A 17,544-nucleotide genomic window follows, 5' to 3' on the forward strand; every position below is an offset into this window, starting at 1 on the left:
CTACTGTATACCAGGCGCTCACAGCATATTAAGCACTGGTCATCATATTTCTCATAGACGCTCTCTAGGCCAAGAAATCCGTAATATTGTGTATCCCACTGGAAAATGTCTCTTTGTAGCAGAAGATGGGGGTTGATGACTCTCTGAGAGGCTGAATCAAGGTGAGACTAAGGTAGCCGCACAGGGGGGGCTGTTGTGCACGGCCCCCAGAAGCCCTGGAGGAGGACAATAAAGCCACTAAGCCGCAAGCGGCAAATGGCCCAGCTGGCACGTCGCAGGCCAGCAGCTGCCAGCCATTCAGGTGGGAGCTGGCAGGGGGAACTTTTTCTCTGTGCAAAACCGAACCTCCAATCTCTGGGATCGACCTCACGTAGCAGTTACTATTGCCTACCTGTACCTAAGGTATCCAATCCAACATCGACGCTCAGTTTTCGTCGCCTTCCAACCCGCCCCTCTCCTCCTCCATCTCCATCGTCGTCGCCGACCCGATCACGACCTCGACCTCGACCTCGACCTCGACCTCGACCTCAGATTGATCTCACGACGCTCCGTTCCCCGTCAGATTGTACCAACATCCCGCCTGCCGTCTCGTCGTTGATACCCCAAAAGCACGTCTCTGTCTCCATCGTTTCCGCGTGGTTTTAGAGCGGCGCTTTCACGTCTTCATCTCTTCCTCTGAAGCTCGTCTCGAGGTGCTGTCATCCGTATCTTTCTCGACCGAGTGAGAGACAGACACACGCAGTAAAGAACAGCCGACTGCATCCTCGAAGCAGCTTCCGTGCCTTCGCCTGCTTCTTCTTTCCTTCCTTCCTTCCTCGACCGCAGCTTCGTCGTCGACCTTCCCGTCGTCCCTCTTTTCTTCCCCGACTGCACCTGCCTTAGAATGGCCAACGTGAGCAACCCATAAATCCTCTCTTTTCTCTTCCCTCTTCACCTGCTCTTCACCATCGGTCGCAAATCTGCGCTTCACTTCTGCACAAGCTCTCATCAACCTCAAACCTCCAAAGTGCCTCTCAGTACTCGTCTTTTTGGCGCACTCTTTTCTCACTCTGCCCTGCTCCTTGTACACACCGTAGCCCAGCATGTCTGCGCCGGCCGTCATCATGCCTCATCCCCCACACAGGCCCTGGGGCCAATCTCACAACAAACCACTGACCCCAGCCCTCGATCAGCAGAACCGCCATCCTTACAACAGCCAAGGCTACCTGCCAAACGGTGCGACCGGTGGCCACCCGACCATGCCAGCCCCAGGCGCCACCCCTCTCCTACCAAACCAGGGACGAGTCATCCAGACAGGTCCCATCCGAGTTCTTTGCATCGCTGACGTCCGAGGTATGGAGCTTCGCTTCGCCCCTTACCTTTCGAATGCGCCGGCTAGTTTGACTCACGTGCTATAGGTAATCTGCGATCTCTGAACGATCTTGCGAAGCAAGCCCGTGCAGACCACATCATTCATACTGGAGACTTTGGTTTCTACGATGACACCTCGCTGGAGCGGATTGCTGAGAAGTAAGGACTGACCACATTCTCACCCTGCCGACAGCTTGCTAACATTGGTGCTTCACAGGACCTTGAAGCATGTCGCCCAGTACTCTCCCTTAATCTCGGAGCCGGTCAAGAAGGCCATCCAGCAGGGTGGTGCTGGCCCCGTCAAAGCTAGATTCCCACCGAATGAACTTCCCTTGTCAGAGCTCCCACTGCTCATCAGCGGTGATGTGAAGCTCGATATACCTGTCTACACAGTGTGGGGAGCTTGCGAGGATGTGCGAGTACTGGAGAAATTCCGTTCCGGAGAGTACAAAGTGCCGAACCTCCACATCATCGATGAGGCGCGATCGATGCTGCTCGAGATTGGCGGCGTGAAGCTGCGTCTGCTCGGTCTCGGCGGCGCTGTGGTTATGCACAAGCTCTTCGACAACGGCGAGGGTAGGACCACCATCGCTGGTGGCCAAGGTACCATGTGGACCACCCTATTGCAGATGGGCGAGCTGGTAGATACGGCGAACCGCGTCTACGACCCTACCGAAACCCGAGTGTTCGTCACCCATGCCTCACCAGCGCGTGAAGGAATCCTCAATCAGCTCTCCGTCACCCTGAAGGCCGACTTCTCCATCTCTGCTGGTCTACACTTCCGCTATGGCAGCTCTTACAATGAGTTTAGCGTAAACCCCACCCTCGACCACTATCGCGGAAAGTTGGCTGCCAGCAAGGCCTCCTTCAATGACGTTTGGGAGACTGTCAAGAATGAGGTTGAGCCGGCTATCTCACAGAACGAGGCGCAACAAAACCTACTAAAGAACGCGATCGGCATCGTAGAAAAGATGCCTACCACTGCTGCTGGTGGTAATCCCTTTGGCGGCGGTGCTGCACCTGCAGCGCTCGGCCAAGTGGATGAGAGTGCGTTCAAGAACATGTGGAACTTTAACCTCGCGGATGCGGCCTTTGGATGGCTCGTACTGGAAATCCAGGACGGTCGCATTGGCACAGAGATGCGAGCCCAGGGTTTCAACTTCTCGCACCGTGGTGCGAAGCAGGCCGGCAATGCCCAAGCTCCCTCAACTACCTCAGCTGGCCCCCTGCCTGCTGCAGCTCCACCTGCTACGCAGACTGCTCCATCAAGCGCCCCCGTGCCGCAGCGTCAACCGTCTCAGCAGCCTTCCAAGCCAACTGGCACTACCCCAATTCCCCAAGCTGCTACTCCCAGCCAAGCGAAGCCGGCTACTCCTGCGCCTACGTCCTCGACACCTGCACCCAAAGAAGACAAGCCGGCGGCGCCCAATGGAACAGCAAATGGACTGGACTCTGCCTCATCTCCTGCCCCTAGAACCAATGCCAGTGATATCATTGGCCTGTTCGTCATGAATGCAACTTCGGATGACCAGATCAGAGAGATCTTCGCTGAGGAGGACAGGTCTAAGATCACCAAGGTTGAGAAGTGGGGCCAGTTGAACAAGGTGGTTCAGTTCAAGACCACGGAGGACCGTGACGGTGCCATGGACCGACTCTCCGATGAGTTCAAATCCCGATCCCAGGAGGACCGATCGAAGCCTCTTGTCAAGATCTTCCAGCCTCGTGAGACCAAGGCTTTCCCTCCGAGAACGGGAGGTGCTGGCAACTGGGGTAGCAGCACCCGTGGAGGTGCCAACTCTAGCACACCGCGCAGTGGATATCAGAGCGCCGGCGGCGGAACAGCTTCCGATAGCGAAGGTGCTGGACGACGTGGTGGCCGAGGAGGATCCCGTGGCGGACGTGGTGGTGACCGCGGTGGCAGGGGCCGTGGCCGTGGTGGCCTGAAGGGCGAGGGTGGCAGTGGATCTCCAGCGCCGTCATCAGCGACACCTGCCGAGTAGGGCTCGACCGCGACCGATTGGTGATCATTTCGACCTTCGTTCCCTTCGTGTCAGGATTTATCAACGCGCAACAATGCGCAACTCACAATATCTCCCGGGTTTCGCAACCCCAATGTCACATTATCAAACCGACTTCCATTGCTATTACTACCACATTCTACCTTACCTTACCAACCTTTACCTACCTTTTTCTCTTTACAAAAAGGTACCTGTCACCATATTTGGCTTATAGCTTCCTCCTCCCCAGGTATTTTTGCGCTCTCGCTACTGAGGTAATTCCGGCTCGGAAAAGAAAAGAAGACACGATTTTTTGAAACATCACACACCGTGATTCGGGGAGTGGGAGTTCAGAGATCGTATCAGTCTTAGTTCAATCAATGTCACGATCTATAAAACTACGAGTAATTGGTTGCCTATTGTGATGTACCGTGCTTGCGGGCTGTGATACGTGCTCCTATTTTACTAATGTCATGCGTCTTAACTAGAAGAGGTCAGGTCATGATGTCTATATTGGGTTGTTGTATTAGATTGCTGTGGTGAGAGCTAACTCGTGTATTATACAATTCTGCGGAGAGACTGGTCCATGCCCCCTGACAGGTTGGCAGCAAGTCCGAGTTGATCTATCCCTTTTGATGCCGCCACATTATGTTACAGTACAATTTTACAGTTGCATTGGAGGTTCTCAAGAGCGAAGGCCTCAGTCTGTCTTCGCGGCCAGCGGCTTCATGCCCTTGTGAATAGCCGCCACGCCACCGGTCAAATCCTCCCAGCCCTGGCCGCCCACAACAAAGCCGGCGTCGACAATCATGTCACGGAACTCGCGCTGGCTGGGGAAGCGCTCGATGCTCTCGACGAGGTACTGGTAGCTGTCGCGGTCGCCGGCGACGAGCTGGCCGATGAGGGGGATGGCGCCGAAGGACCAGCGCTTGTAGAGGGCGTTGAAGAGGGGGAAGCGGTCGGCCTTGGCGAACTCGAGGCAGGCGAAGACGCCGCCGGGCTTGAGGACGCGGTGGGCCTCGCGCAGGGCGGCGGGGATGTTGCTGAAGTTGCGGATGCCAAAGGCGACCGTGTACAGGTCCTGGGAGGCCGACGGGATCGCCGACAGGTCCTCGGCGTTGGCGACGAGGAAGGAGAGCGCGGCCTGCTGGGACGCGGGCAGCTGCGCCGTGCTGCGCTGCTTGCCGACGCCGAGCATCGCCGGGTTGATGTCGGACATGGTCACGCGCACGTTGGGGTTGGCGTTCAGCACGTGGGCGTGGTGCAGCATGCGGAAGGCGATGTCGCCTGTGCCGCCGGCTATGTCGAGGATGTGCTGGGGTGCGGGCGGGTTGGAGGAGGAGAGACCCGGCGCAAGAGAGGAGACGAAGTGGTCTCTGCGAAGAAGGAGGAGGTTAGCATTTGGTGCATCTGCGTGTGCCCCTCGGCCGAGGTGGTTGAGGAGCTCGAGCTTACTTCCATATACGATGCCACCCGAACGACATGAGATCATTCATGCGGTCGTAGGACTCCGCTACGCTGGTGAAGACACCGGCTACTCGCTCCTGCTTTTCAGACTCGGTGACGGTCTCGAAGCCGAAGTGTGTCTGGCGATCGGATGCATTGTGACTTGTGGAGGAGGTCGATGAGGCGGGCGTAGAGGATGGAGGAACTGCGGCGCGGGATGGGAGAGTCGTAGAGAATGCTCGGGAGGCAATTGATATCCTGGAACATCGCAGAGATGAGGCGATTGGCCTCAGAGCCGGACGGGCAGTCATGGCGGGCAGGTGACTGCTGGGCGGCGAGTTGGACTGTATGCTGCTGGATGAGGTCAGTTGAGAAAGAAGGCTGACGGAAAATCGAAAGATGCTCTACTTTGCTGTGGCTAGTGCTGCGCTCGCTGTGGCTTTGCATTCAGCCTTGTGTGTAGTGGGGTTGTAGGGGGAAGGAAAGGTAGCACAGACAGCCGCGGATTAACGGTAATTAAGCTACGGCGGACTGGGGATTAGGGGAAGTGGGGGACCAAACGGAATATCCTTGAAACGGCCAACAAGGTATCTGGACTTGTTCCTCCGTTTGCCCCTCGAAACATCTATAATTCAGAAATGGGTCGTAGAAAATGCAGTGCTCTGTGTTCTCGCAAGAGTGACTTGGAAGGTGTTACCTTAGACGGAGGAGGCAGCACGCTCGGCATTCTTGGCCTGAGCTAGCGATCCGGCGAACAGGCGGACCATGCTGCGGCCGTAGCATACTGCGATGAGGATGATGGCGAGCACGGATAGGATGGTCAGGGCGATGGCTCCGTTTGCGTCCATATTCGCGTATGTGTGATGCTTGACGATGCTGTCAGGTCTGCTGACCACTTGAGAGAAAATGATCTTGTGTCGTTCAGTCTACGCGATGTGCTTCCAACGCGAGATGGGTTGGTTATGAAAGTAAACAAACGTGTGGGAGATAACCAAGAAGGTGTGTCGGGGCACGCAAGACTAAATCGTCTTTTGGGAAGTGTATTCTAGTGTGGGAGTATGGGACGAAAAGAAATGCACACGAGCCTATGCATAAGCTTCTACTACGTGCATGTTTTGGCAACAGGGGGATTTGACCTTTCTTCTCTACTACGGCTTCAGGGTATCTTTGCCGCCCTCAAACTCGCTGAAATCGTACTCATCTGGGTACTGATCCAAGTGTTCTTTGAGCTCCTTCATCTGGGCCTTGAGGTCCGGCGTCAGCTCCTCATAGACATCCTCGAACATAGTCCTCATCGGCGGTTTCTTCTCCCTTTCCGCTTCCTGGAATGCCTTGAGCAGATCTCTTCTAATGCTATCCCGCGATTCCTTTTCCATATTTTCATTCCAGATACCTTTTGCCTCCATCCATTTTCTCAACCTGGAGATTGGATTGTCCCGCCTCTTCCACTCCTCGACTTCCACTCTTGAGCGATACGCGAACGAGTCATCAGATGTGCTGTGATGGCTCACCCGGTATGTCATGGCCTCTATCAGAACTGGCTTGCCTCCATCCTGAAGCGCCATTTCTCTTGCCTTCTTTGTGGCCTCCCTCACAGCCCATAAGTCGTTGCCATCCACTCGAATGGTGTCGATACCGTATCCGAGACCGCGACTCGCAATACCATCTCCTCGGTATTGCTCTAATGCCGGCGTAGAAATAGAGTAGCCGTTGTTGCGGCAGATGAAAATGACAGGACATGACCGCGTTGCTGCGATGTTCAATGCGGCGTGGAAGTCGCCCTCGCTCGCTGCGCCTTCGCCGAAGTATACTGCCACCACTCTTGGGGGTATTGAGGGATCATGTAATCTCTGCATCTTGAGCGCATATGCGGCGCCTGAAGCCTGTGGTATTTGCGTTGCGAGAGGAGAGGAAATTGTGTGCTGTAACGATGTTAGCTCTCTCCATTTCTCAATCAATGACTATGAGCTTACAATGTTTAGCTCCTTGCTGCCATAATGCACAGGCATATTCCTCCCTTTTCCAACATCATTCTTGTTTGCGAACAACTGGCTCATGAAGTCCTTCGGTGTAAATCCCCGTTGTGCGAACAATCCCTGCTCTCGATATTGGCAGAAGATGACATCCTCCTTGGTCAGAGCCGATGCCGAGCCCACGCAGACGGCCTCTTCACCTGCCGACACCATGTAAAAGCTGATGCGCCCCTGCCGCTGGGAGTCGAACATGAGGACGTCCATGATGGAAGTCAGGAGCATGTGCTTGTACAGCTTGACGACCTCCTCGTCGCTTAGGTCGGGCTTGAAGGAGGGGTCCACAATCTCCCCGTTCTGGTCGACGACGCGGTAGGTCGGCATGGCGGGGAAGTTGGCGGGCAGCTCGAACTTGAGCGTGTTGGTGAAGGCGCTCTTCAGCGCGCCGGGGAAGGAGACATATTTGGAGTCGGGCCGCTGGGAGAGAGAGCTCGCCGCGCGGATCGGGAGCGTGGCAGCGAAGAGCTGGCGGTGCCGGCGGGGTTGTGATGCTCTCCGTAGGGACGGCGCTGCGGCGCTCGGGAGTCTGGCCTTCATTATGTGTGACTGGTGCAAGTTTTGGTAATCTTACCGCGCATGCATTTCGGACAAAGAATAAAGTAAGCCAGATACTCCCAATTGAAGTTCTAGAAATGGATTATCCAAGTCAATAAGGCGGGAAGAGAGGGAGTTGAAGGCGTGTTGTTGACCCTCAGTCAATGCCGAGCTTAGAATTCGACGTCATCTTGGGCCGACACAAAGCGAGCGGCTTAAGATAGCGTTAGCTAAGGAAGACACAATCATCCCCAGTCCCCACGACACAAGCCCGGGGTAAGACGGGCTCCCCATTACGGGCATTCAGCTAGATGCAAGCCAAATATGGCATGTTGGAAGATTTTGGGCAATTTCCAGGATTAACAGACGGACCGTTTGAGCAGATATGCGCAGATGTAGAGCTGGGAGGGTTTCAAGGGTTGGCTGCATTGTCCTGCTCGATGAAGCACCCGAACAGCTAGTTATACCGTGTTAGTCCAGTTGTGAAGCGGTGCTGGGCTAGACAAGCTCTCCTCATCTGTCTGAATCCGATTCTCTGTAGAAAGCGCCTATTCTGGTCTTAGCAACAAACCCATTAAATTTCCCGATTGTCGTAAAGATGTGCTTGTCTTGATGTTAGCTACAGATGGTGCTATAAGCTACTAGGTAGGTAGATGGGCAGGCGGCACTAATCTGCAGCCAAATTCCTATTAAAGCCTCCCGCCGTTGACAGATTTCTAGCCAACGTAACTTGGGCTTCATTGACCCTTTGCGAGATTCCAATTGATTAAGAGCGTTGATGATCAGTAAGTCAGTCAGATGAATCATCCTTGCGGGTTTGGGTTGTAAGTCTACCTTTTCTCTGTCTGTCTGTCACTCACCTCGTTGACGGAATGCCTAATCCGGCACCGTTGGGACGTGATGGGGCATTTTAAGTCGGTATGATGCGCTGGCGGGATGTCGCAAAGGCACCAAGGGACACCAAAATGCTGGGCCGCAACAGGGATCTAGGCTACCTAAGCTCCTAAGGTACCTAAGGTACCTAAGGGGCGCTATCAAGGCAGAGCCGCCTGCTGGCCACTGATAAGGCTTCGATGTGGGTTGGGGTGGGTTCAAGGTTCCAAGGTTCCAAGCTTAGTTACGGACGGCAGCTCCTCATCCCTCCTGCCTGTAACTCTCCACTGGACATTGGACTGGTGGACACTTCACAACGCACACTAACTAACTACCTGGGCATCTGCCCCCCGCCTGAAATGGTGTCGTCCGCCCAGCCTTCCCTAGCAGACGGTACCTCTTCTGGCTGTTGTTCGCTTACAGATTCTGAAGTATCTTTCTTTAATTGAAACAGAGACAACCTTGGAACCCACCTCTCCTACTTTCTCAGTTACCCGACCTGAGCCTGCCTCTGCATTACCTAACCCGAACCTGAGCCACCGGCGGGCAACGCAACCTGACAAACCTCTTATTCTTTTTTATCAGTGTCTCTTCGTGCTTGTCCCTCACTTCACATTCCTGCTTGCTTGCTCGCCATCGATGAAACCACCCAAGAGAGCGCTGTCCATGTGCTGCAACTAGCTGGCACCCTGCGAACCGTTTTAGTTGTCTACCGACCGTCTGTCTGTCTGTTCACCTGTCCGTGTCCGTGTCCGCTTCCGCCGCCTGCCTCATGGCGTAATCCATGGCAGAACGAACAACTGCACACCAGCCGCGCTCCAGACCGGTTGTCGATAACGATCACCACCAGCAACTGCATCACCGTCTACATCCAGCACCAGCCCCGGCACCGGCACCGGCACCGCCAGCCGTGCGCCTTCCGTCTGCGTCCTTGTCCCTGTCTCCGTCGCCCTTCACCTCGACGACCACCCACTCGTCCTCGTCACCGACACTCAGCACGACCGCTCCTTCCTCAGCGCCTTCGACGAGCACACGAGCAGTGGCTGCCTTCAGCAGAACCACGAACAACACCTCTACCTCTCCATCTGCCAGGTACATTCACACCGCCCCCCTCCTTCCACTTTTTGATTTTGTTTTACTTGTGATTTGGTTTGATATCCTTTCATCCCACCCTCTACCTCTTGTTGTCGTCGTTGTCGTCGTTGTTCCCCGCCTTTGCAGTGGAGGCTGGCTGGCTTGTTCGTCCACCTTCCAGCCGCATCTTTGTACACTACACACACACACACACACATACACTACACGCGAAAGCACCTGAGGGTAGCAGAGAACAAGAAGGAAACTACGTCGTCGAGCCTTCCTCATCACAAGCCTCGACCTACGCCTTCACCTCCTGCCTTCTCACCAACCTGTATCTTGATCCCCCACTCGTTCTTTCCTGTCGTCCACCCCACCTTCCTTTCGACGACGGCACCTACCTTCCCTCACCTCTTCCTGCTACCTGCCTTCCTATCCTACCCGTCGCAGGTATCTTGTGTCCTACGACCTCTCGTCAGATATCGTTGGCCACCACCAGACAGAGCTGAGGTCTGCGACCACTTGCGATCTATTTCTGATCGTCAACTTCTCCCAGACCATAGCAGCTCTCGTCTCCCCTCACACACCGGCCAGGAGCCAGACGATCGCTCACCATCGTCGTCAAGCTCAGCTGCCTCACCTCAACTTCCCACCCCACTGCTGCTGCCTTTGACCCTTTTCTGCTCTACAATGCGTCAAATGGCCCGTGGCCACATATTTACTCATGTCGTCTAGAGTCACCCGCTCGTCTGCCCGCCAAGCAGCAGCCAACCAGGCCAGCTCTTCCTCTACAGGATCTTCTGCTGGTCCGGCTGGTTTGGCCGGAACCACAGGCTTAACTTCTTCTTCGTCCTCGGCGCCGGCGGCCTCGACTTCGAACTCGAACAACAACCACCACCCCTCGCAGCCTGCGTCTAGAAAGCGAAAGGCGCCCCCTCCGTCCCCGCCACCAGCACCGGCTCTGGAGCAGCCCCAACCCGTCCGCCGTTCCAAGCGACAAAAGATTCCTGACCAACAATCTCCGCCTCCTCCCGCCCCGCAATCCCATCCACAATCATACGCAACCGCTCGACGGAGAAAGGGCAAAGCTCCTGCGACTATGTCAAGTCCAGAGTAGGTCGTCCTATGAATACCCTGGTGATGTGAAGGTGATATGATGGATGGCTGACGGCAAGCAGGGCTGCACCAGGTCCCTCCAACCCCACAGAGAGCAATCCCTCAGCTTCTTCGAGCCGCAAATCCAGCCGCAGCAAGAAGAGCTTTCAAAATGCCACAGGTATGTCTGATCTTCGAGCGGCAGCGCCTCCCCTCAGACCAGATGTGCTCACGCGCCCGTGTACAGAACCAGCAGCTGGCCCGTCCAGCTCTACCCGCCGATCGAAGAGGAATGCTGGCAACGTAGATCAGGAAGACGTCACCATGGGCGGCACAGACGAGAACGAGAAGGATTACATACCTCCGCCGCCTCCGCCTCCCGAAGGTCACCCAGCAGCCGACGACAGCGAAGAGAACGACGAAGATGATGCCCACCGCTACGACGGTGACGATGATGACGATCCGTTTGGGGGATTTGGAGGCCCCGGCCGCGGTCTCAGCAGCACTCTCGCAGCTCTAACAGGCATAATGCCAGGATTGTCGTCAAGGCTTAGACATGTGTTAACGAACCTTCGGCAAAAGGAGGACCCTACACTCCAACTCATCGCCTTGCAAGAACTTTCTGAGATTCTCCTCGTCTCGAACGAGGACAACTTGGCAGGCCATTTCGTGCCTGATGCTTTTGTCAAGGAGCTTGTCCCGCTGATGCAGCCGGATGACTTCATGGAGGCGAACCCCGAGATCATGCTACTTGCCTGCCGCTGCCTCGCCAATCTGATGGAAGCGCTTCCAGCCAGCGTGGCCAACGTTGCGTGCGGCGGTGCCGTTCCTGTTCTTTGCGCAAAGCTCCGGGATATCGAATTCATCGATCTCGCAGAGCAAGCGCTAAGCACGCTGGAGAAGATCTCACTCGACTACCCGGGCCTTATTGTGAAGAACGGCGGCCTTGCAGCGTGCCTGGAGTATTTGGACTTCTTTGCGACGAGCACACAACGCACCGCAGTGACGACCGCAGCCAATTGTTGCCGCAATATTGATGCAGCCAATTTCGAGGTAGTTCAGGATGCCATGCGAATCTTGCGCGACGTCCTCAAGAGTAGCGATCAGAGAGTCGTGGAGCAGGCTTCATTGTGCGTCTCTCGCATCGTGGATAGCTTCACGGCTAAGCGTCCTTCGAAGTTGGAGGCACTCATCAGCACCGATCTGCTTCAGTCTATCCTTCGTCTTCTACTGCCAGGCACGACGAACCTCATCGGTCCCAATATCCATACCCAGTTCTTGCGTGTGTTGGCAAATACCGCGAGGGCGAGCCCTCGTCTGTCGGCCGAGTTGTTCAAGATGAACGTTGTCGAGACCTTGTACCAGATCCTGACAGGAGTTTCTCCTCCCAACGGCACTGATGACGTCGCTTCAAAGTTGGACAGTGTGCTTATCATGCAAGCACTTATTCACCGACCGAGAGAGCAGATTATCGAGACCCTGAACGTCATTTGTGAACTCCTGCCCAAGATTCCCGAGCCAACTCCTGCAGAAAACATCATGTCTGCAACCCACAGTTCCCGCAGGGACATGGACGACAAGCGAATCGAGCTTTTGGAGACGTGCAAGGATGAGGTCCGACGTTTTGCGCTTATCCTCTTCCCTACCTTGACGGATGCTTTCTCCAGCACGGTGAATTTGGAGGTTCGCCAGAAGGTCCTTCTCGCGCAACTCAAGATGCTGTCCAACCTGGATATTCAGATCTTGATCGACGCCCTGAAGCCTGTGCCGTACGCTTCTTTCCTCGCATCCATTCTATCTCAGCAGGATCACCCTTCCCTTGTCTTTGCCGCGCTGCAAGCCACGGAGCTTCTGATGCGCCGTTTGGACCATATTTACAGATACCAACTTTACCGTGAAGGCGTCATTGCTGAGATCACCAAACTCTCTACAGAGGAGCAAGATTTGGAAGACAAGGCCGGTAGTAGCGATACCCACGACCCTGGTCTGGAGAGACGCTCTTCTGCTGGTTCTGGGGATCAATCATCAGATCAGGACTCTTCGGATGATGATGCGGACGAAGACGAGAATGAGGACGGTGACGGTGACGGCGAAGATGGAGACGGCTCTCATCATTCGTCAGAGGACGAAAACGATGAGAATGATCATGATCATGATGCTGACGATTCACCCGCCTCGCCCAGTTCAGCAGGCTCAACCATGTCAATTGACAGACCTTTGAGATCGAGTGGCATTGATAAAGATGTGCCTCGATCTCGAATTATCGACTTCGCGAAGAAGTTCCTCGAAACTCACGAGACTGAGAAGCACGGGAAAGCGATGAAGAAGAAGGCAGCCAAGATTCTCGAAGAGCTATCATCTTTGGCAACTGATATCGAGTCTTTCTACTTGCGGCCGACATTAGGAATTGTTACTCAGGATAGCGGGACACAGCTTTTCACAAGGCTCGCCTCCTTTTTCGATTCAGACGTTCTGGAGAGTGTCACGAGCGCTGAGTTGCTGGCATCCGGTGTCGTCCGGGTATTGGAAGAAGTGTTCAACAATCCGGATGAGAAGTTGGCCATTGCGGCACAGTCCGCATTCCTCGAAGTCTTCATGGGATATTCCGTGAAGTCCAGACCCAAGACAGCTACTGCCGATTCGCCTGCGACACCCTTCAGCGTTATGATCCACAAGCTGCAAGATCTTCTAAGCCGATCCGAGCACTTCGAGGTGGTGACAGTGCATCCTCATAACAGCTACGACGGTAGCCGTAGTAATGCTGCATCTATGTTGGCAAAGCAGATTAGGTTGAAGCTTGTTGCTGACGACGACTCTGGCATTCCCCGCCCTTATCGTAACATCATGGTGTCCATTCACGCTATTGCGACATTCAAATCTCTCGACGATTATTTGCGCCCGCGTATCAGCCTGTCTGAACGCCCACGTGGCTCTCGAAACCGCGAGGGTCTATCCAGAGCGCTCGCAGCCATGGCAGGATCAGCCGGATTACCTCTTAGTGCTGCCGCTGCTCACTTGGCCGATCGTCCCCCTCCGTCGATGATGGGCGGTTCAACCCCGCCGCCCCCTATGCCTCCCCAAGCATCAGGGTCAAGATCTTCCCGTAAGGCAAAGTCCAGATCACAACCGCAGGCTGAGGTTCCAGCTACACCCGAACCAGTTTCTTCAGCGTCCCGAGAGAAGGGCGTGCTGCGTCGAACTACTCGTCGTCAGCCTACCCTAGCCGATACCCCACCGCCGCGCCCTCCTCCTGATGATGAGGATAACCTGGACAATGCACTAGAGTGTGCTGATGAGAAACATCTGACCGATGAAGACGAGCTTGGTGAAAGCAGTGCACTTGATGCCATTGTTGGAGATCTCGACGAGGACATGGATGACGCGCCTGTGCCAGACCCCGGAGCTGTTAACCTCGAGGTTGCTGCTGGAGGGAAGATCACGGCGCGTAAGGAAGATGGAACACGTGTGCCCACTCCATCCCAAGGCAACTCCGGTCTCCCCAGCCGTACCAGCGCGCTCACGGCTGCTTTGCAAGGTACCCCTACTCCGGCTGCCGCATCTCGCCCAATGAGTTACGCTGCTGCAATTCAAGCCATACCGCAAGATTGGCACATTGAATTCAGCTATGATGGCAAGGTTCTCAGCAACGATACCACTGTGTATCGCGCTGTGCAGAGTCAGGGCTTAGGTGACCATCCGAGCCGAAATGTGTGGTCTGCTCAGCATGAGATCAAGGTCCGTAGAGTACCTGGACCGCCGCCGACTGAGCCAATCTCATCGATCTCTTCCCTTGGTGCAGGGGCGGATTCTGGAGATAGCAGCATTCCTGCTTCTCTGGCTAACCACCCCACGACAGCGTCAATCCTACGACTTTTGAAGATGCTTCATGACCTCAACGCAAACATCGACGATGTTCTAGTGGAGAACATAGCTGCTTTGAAGCTGAACGTGGAACCGTTGTCGCAGTTTGTAAATACGAAGTTGACAGCGAAGCTCAACCGACAGCTTGAGGAACCGCTGATTGTCGCAAGCAACTGTCTTCCCAGCTGGAGCGAGGACCTTGCCAGGCTGTATCCTTTCCTCTTTCCTTTTGAGACCCGCCACTTGTTCCTACAATCCACATCATTTGGCTACGCGCGATCTATGACCCGGTGGCAGAACGCTCAGCCCCAAGAGGAGAGCAGGCGAGCCCGTGATAACCAACCATTCCTTGGCCGCCTACAGCGTCAGAAGGTCCGCATCTCGCGCTCTAAGATACTCGAGTCGGCCTTGAAGGTGATGGAGCTCTATGGGGCCTCTCAAAGCATTCTAGAAGTCGAGTATTTCGAGGAGGTTGGCACTGGTCTAGGGCCAACCTTGGAGTTCTACTCCACAGTATCCAAGGAGTTCTCAAAGAAGAAGCTTAGACTTTGGCGAGATACTGACCATCACGAATCTGACGAATTTGTATCCGGACCCAGTGGCCTGTTCCCTCGGCCCATGAGCGAGGACGACGCACTGTCTCCCAATGGCGAGCGCATCATGCAGCTCTTCAAGATGCTCGGAAAGTTCGTCGCCAGGTCCATGATTGACTCCCGTATCATTGACATCAACTTCAACCCTATTTTCTTCCGCATTGGAGACGAGTCCTCTGGTATTCGGCCTTCGCTTGGAGCAATGAAAATTGTTGACCCTGTTCTTGCACGTTCTTTGCTGCTGGTGAAGAAGTTCGCATTGGCCAAGAAGGAGATCACCGAGGATCCCGACCGAAATGCCGCACAAAAGGTTGCAGATACCGAGAACATCGTCATCGACAACGGTATCCGAATTGAGGATCTGGCTTTGGATTTCACCTTACCCGGATACCCGGAGATCGAGCTCATCCCGAACGGTTCTCAAATCATGCTCATGCTCGATAACGTCGATTTGTATCTAGAGAAAGTCATTGACATGACTCTTGGAACCGGTGTACGACGACAGGTGGATGCATTCCGAGCTGGCTTCTCCCAGGTGTTCCCGTACTCGGCCCTCAGCGCTTTCACTCCAGACGAGTTGGTGACTCTGTTCGGCCGTGTCGATGAAGATTGGTCGCTTGAAAGTAAGTTTCAACCCGTTCCTCGTCAATGTTCAGCCCCTTACGGCGTGGACAAATCACTAACATGGTTCAGCTCTTATGGATAGCGTCAAGGCCGACCACGGCTACAATATGGACAGCAAGAGCGTGAGGAACCTCCTTCAGACAATGTGTGAGCTTTCTGCTGCACAGAGACGCGACTTCCTGCAATTCACCACTGGCAGCCCCAAGCTTCCCATTGGAGGTAAGTCATAGCCCCTCATCAGAATTAGTGTATCCTAAGCTTACCTCTTATTTAGGCTTTAGGAGCTTAACGCCAATGTTCACGGTGGTCTGCAAACCCAGTGAGCCACCGTACACCTCGGATGACTACTTGCCCAGTGTCATGACCTGCGTCAACTACCTCAAATTACCCGACTACACCGATATCGACATCATGAAGAAGAGACTCTTCACAGCCATCAAGGAGGGCCAGGGCGCCTTCCACCTCTCGTAGATGAAGAACCTAGCCGAAAGGAACAGAACAGAACCACTTGTGGGATTACATGTATTTACTTGATGACTCTTTTTCATACATCACCACCTATTCCCCTTTTCCTAGCTGCACGCCCATAGGCACGATGAATCCGACGTAATGGCAGCATTGAGGGGTTCAATGGATGGATGGGCACTGGAAAGGGGAGACATTGCATGCATGGAAAGGGATGGCCATTGTGTCATGTGTTAGTGATATAAATTTGCTCTTGCTCTTTTGGAGGAGTCACGCGTTGCCCTGTTGCATGATGATGATGCATCAGCCAAGACGACCAGGGAAGGCGTATTCTCAGATAGATTGGTCAAACCCGAGTCTCTACAACTCATAGTTGCACTCAATTCGCTTGTCCAAGTCTCCCCACGTCGAGTCATTCCGTGAATGTTATCCTGATAAGATGTCCTCATTCTTTACAATCCGCGCAATTATCGTAAAGGCATATCCCACACCTACTCAGGTGGGCAATCGGGATCTGGTCACTGATCATGGGGCGATTAGAAGTGTTTAAGTGTGTGCATACTCTGATGTCATTTTGGTGATTATGTAAGGAACGCGACCTCGATGCTCAGCTTGGGACGCGACGCGTCTTCTTCCCTCTAACGTTATCGCCAGGAGACATCGCCCCACCACACGCCACCAAGCCCCTAGAGCTCCAGAGGGACCTGCTAGGCAGCCGCTTGTACATCCACAGCTCGGGAAGCGAACGATGCAGGATTGAAAGACAAGTCCGACGAACGGAGGCATCACCAATGGCTCCCCAGACTCGCCCTAGGCGTTCATTGCCAGCTCCCAGAACCTATCATTCATCGCCCGCACCGCAGCAGGTCACCTTCCCTGCTCGACGCCGGTCAGTCAAGACATATGGCAAAGCACCAACGCCGTCGTCGGTTGCTCGCTCCATGCGCCAGCAGACATTGACGCAAATCGACTATCTACAACTGCAAGAACAGCCACCTATAGATCTCGAAGGCGATCAGGAAGACATGGAGGACGCTGAGCAGCCACGGAAACGCAGAAGGACTATGGGCGATGTGCCGAGTTCTACTGCTGGCTCGAGCTTTCATACCCAGACCTTGACACAGTTTCTCTCGGAGCATGGTGAAGATGACAATGGCGAAGACGAAAGGCTACAAATCGGGGACTCGGAAGACGAAGATGATCTGGATTTGTCTTTGGGCTTGGACAATGGACGGAAAGTGACTGAGTCTCCGAGGAAGGAAGGAAGTCAAGCATCTTCAATGATCCCACAGACACCGGCACACAAGCGGATAAAGACCGAGATACCCTCGTCGCAGCCGTCGCCTTTCACGCCCATGCTTGATAGATACAGCATCGCGCCTGATAGGTCGCCGTTGAAGGGCAGATCTACGAATGTTGAGGCGCCGCCACCGACGGCGGAGACCCTGAACAAGAGGCCCAGGATATTGGTCGTTCAGGACTCATATAGCTCGGTTAACGGCGGGCTATCGTCCGACAATGCCTCGCAGATGTTTGGGCAGTCTTCTCAAAAGGAGAATCGACCTCCACGATTTGATTCGACTCAGATTCTCAAACAAGGGC

General features: G+C 54.5%; 4 protein-coding genes across 4 annotated transcripts; 2 read left to right on the plus strand and 2 right to left on the minus strand.

Moving 5' to 3' along the window:
• Positions 1-1,082: 1,082 nt before the first annotated feature.
• On the plus strand, positions 1,083-3,350 carry UCRPA7_7319 (putative ser thr protein phosphatase protein; the record flags this gene model as incomplete). The annotated part of the gene is made up of 3 exons (XM_007919851.1): positions 1,083-1,332; positions 1,398-1,509; positions 1,568-3,350. The coding sequence occupies 3 exons, from the start codon at positions 1,083-1,085 to the stop codon at positions 3,348-3,350; spliced, it is 2,145 nt and encodes a 714-aa protein (XP_007918042.1).
• Positions 3,351-4,047: 697 nt separating this feature from the next.
• UCRPA7_7320 (putative ubiquinone biosynthesis methyltransferase coq5 protein) lies at positions 4,048-5,641 on the minus strand (the record flags this gene model as incomplete). The annotated part of the gene is made up of 3 exons (XM_007919852.1): positions 4,048-4,723; positions 4,803-4,933; positions 5,498-5,641. The coding sequence occupies 3 exons, from the start codon at positions 5,639-5,641 to the stop codon at positions 4,048-4,050; spliced, it is 951 nt and encodes a 316-aa protein (XP_007918043.1).
• Positions 5,642-5,941: 300 nt separating this feature from the next.
• On the minus strand, positions 5,942-7,360 carry UCRPA7_7321 (putative 2-oxoisovalerate dehydrogenase alpha subunit protein; the record flags this gene model as incomplete). Its single annotated transcript, XM_007919853.1, has 2 exons — positions 5,942-6,715; positions 6,767-7,360. 2 exons carry the CDS (start codon positions 7,358-7,360, stop codon positions 5,942-5,944), a joined length of 1,368 nt encoding a protein of 455 aa, XP_007918044.1.
• Positions 7,361-10,403: 3,043 nt separating this feature from the next.
• UCRPA7_7322 (putative e3 ubiquitin-protein ligase upl3 protein) lies at positions 10,404-15,948 on the plus strand (the record flags this gene model as incomplete). Its single annotated transcript, XM_007919854.1, has 5 exons — positions 10,404-10,417; positions 10,483-10,580; positions 10,647-15,476; positions 15,547-15,696; positions 15,752-15,948. The coding sequence occupies 5 exons, from the start codon at positions 10,404-10,406 to the stop codon at positions 15,946-15,948; spliced, it is 5,289 nt and encodes a 1,762-aa protein (XP_007918045.1).
• Positions 15,949-17,544: the final 1,596 nt, after the last annotated feature.

The sequence above is a fragment of the Phaeoacremonium minimum genome (genome assembly GCF_000392275.1).
Source record: "Phaeoacremonium minimum UCRPA7 unplaced genomic scaffold PA7_03_scaffold_509, whole genome shotgun sequence".
Taxonomy (NCBI): Eukaryota; Fungi; Ascomycota; class Sordariomycetes; order Togniniales; family Togniniaceae; genus Phaeoacremonium; species Phaeoacremonium minimum.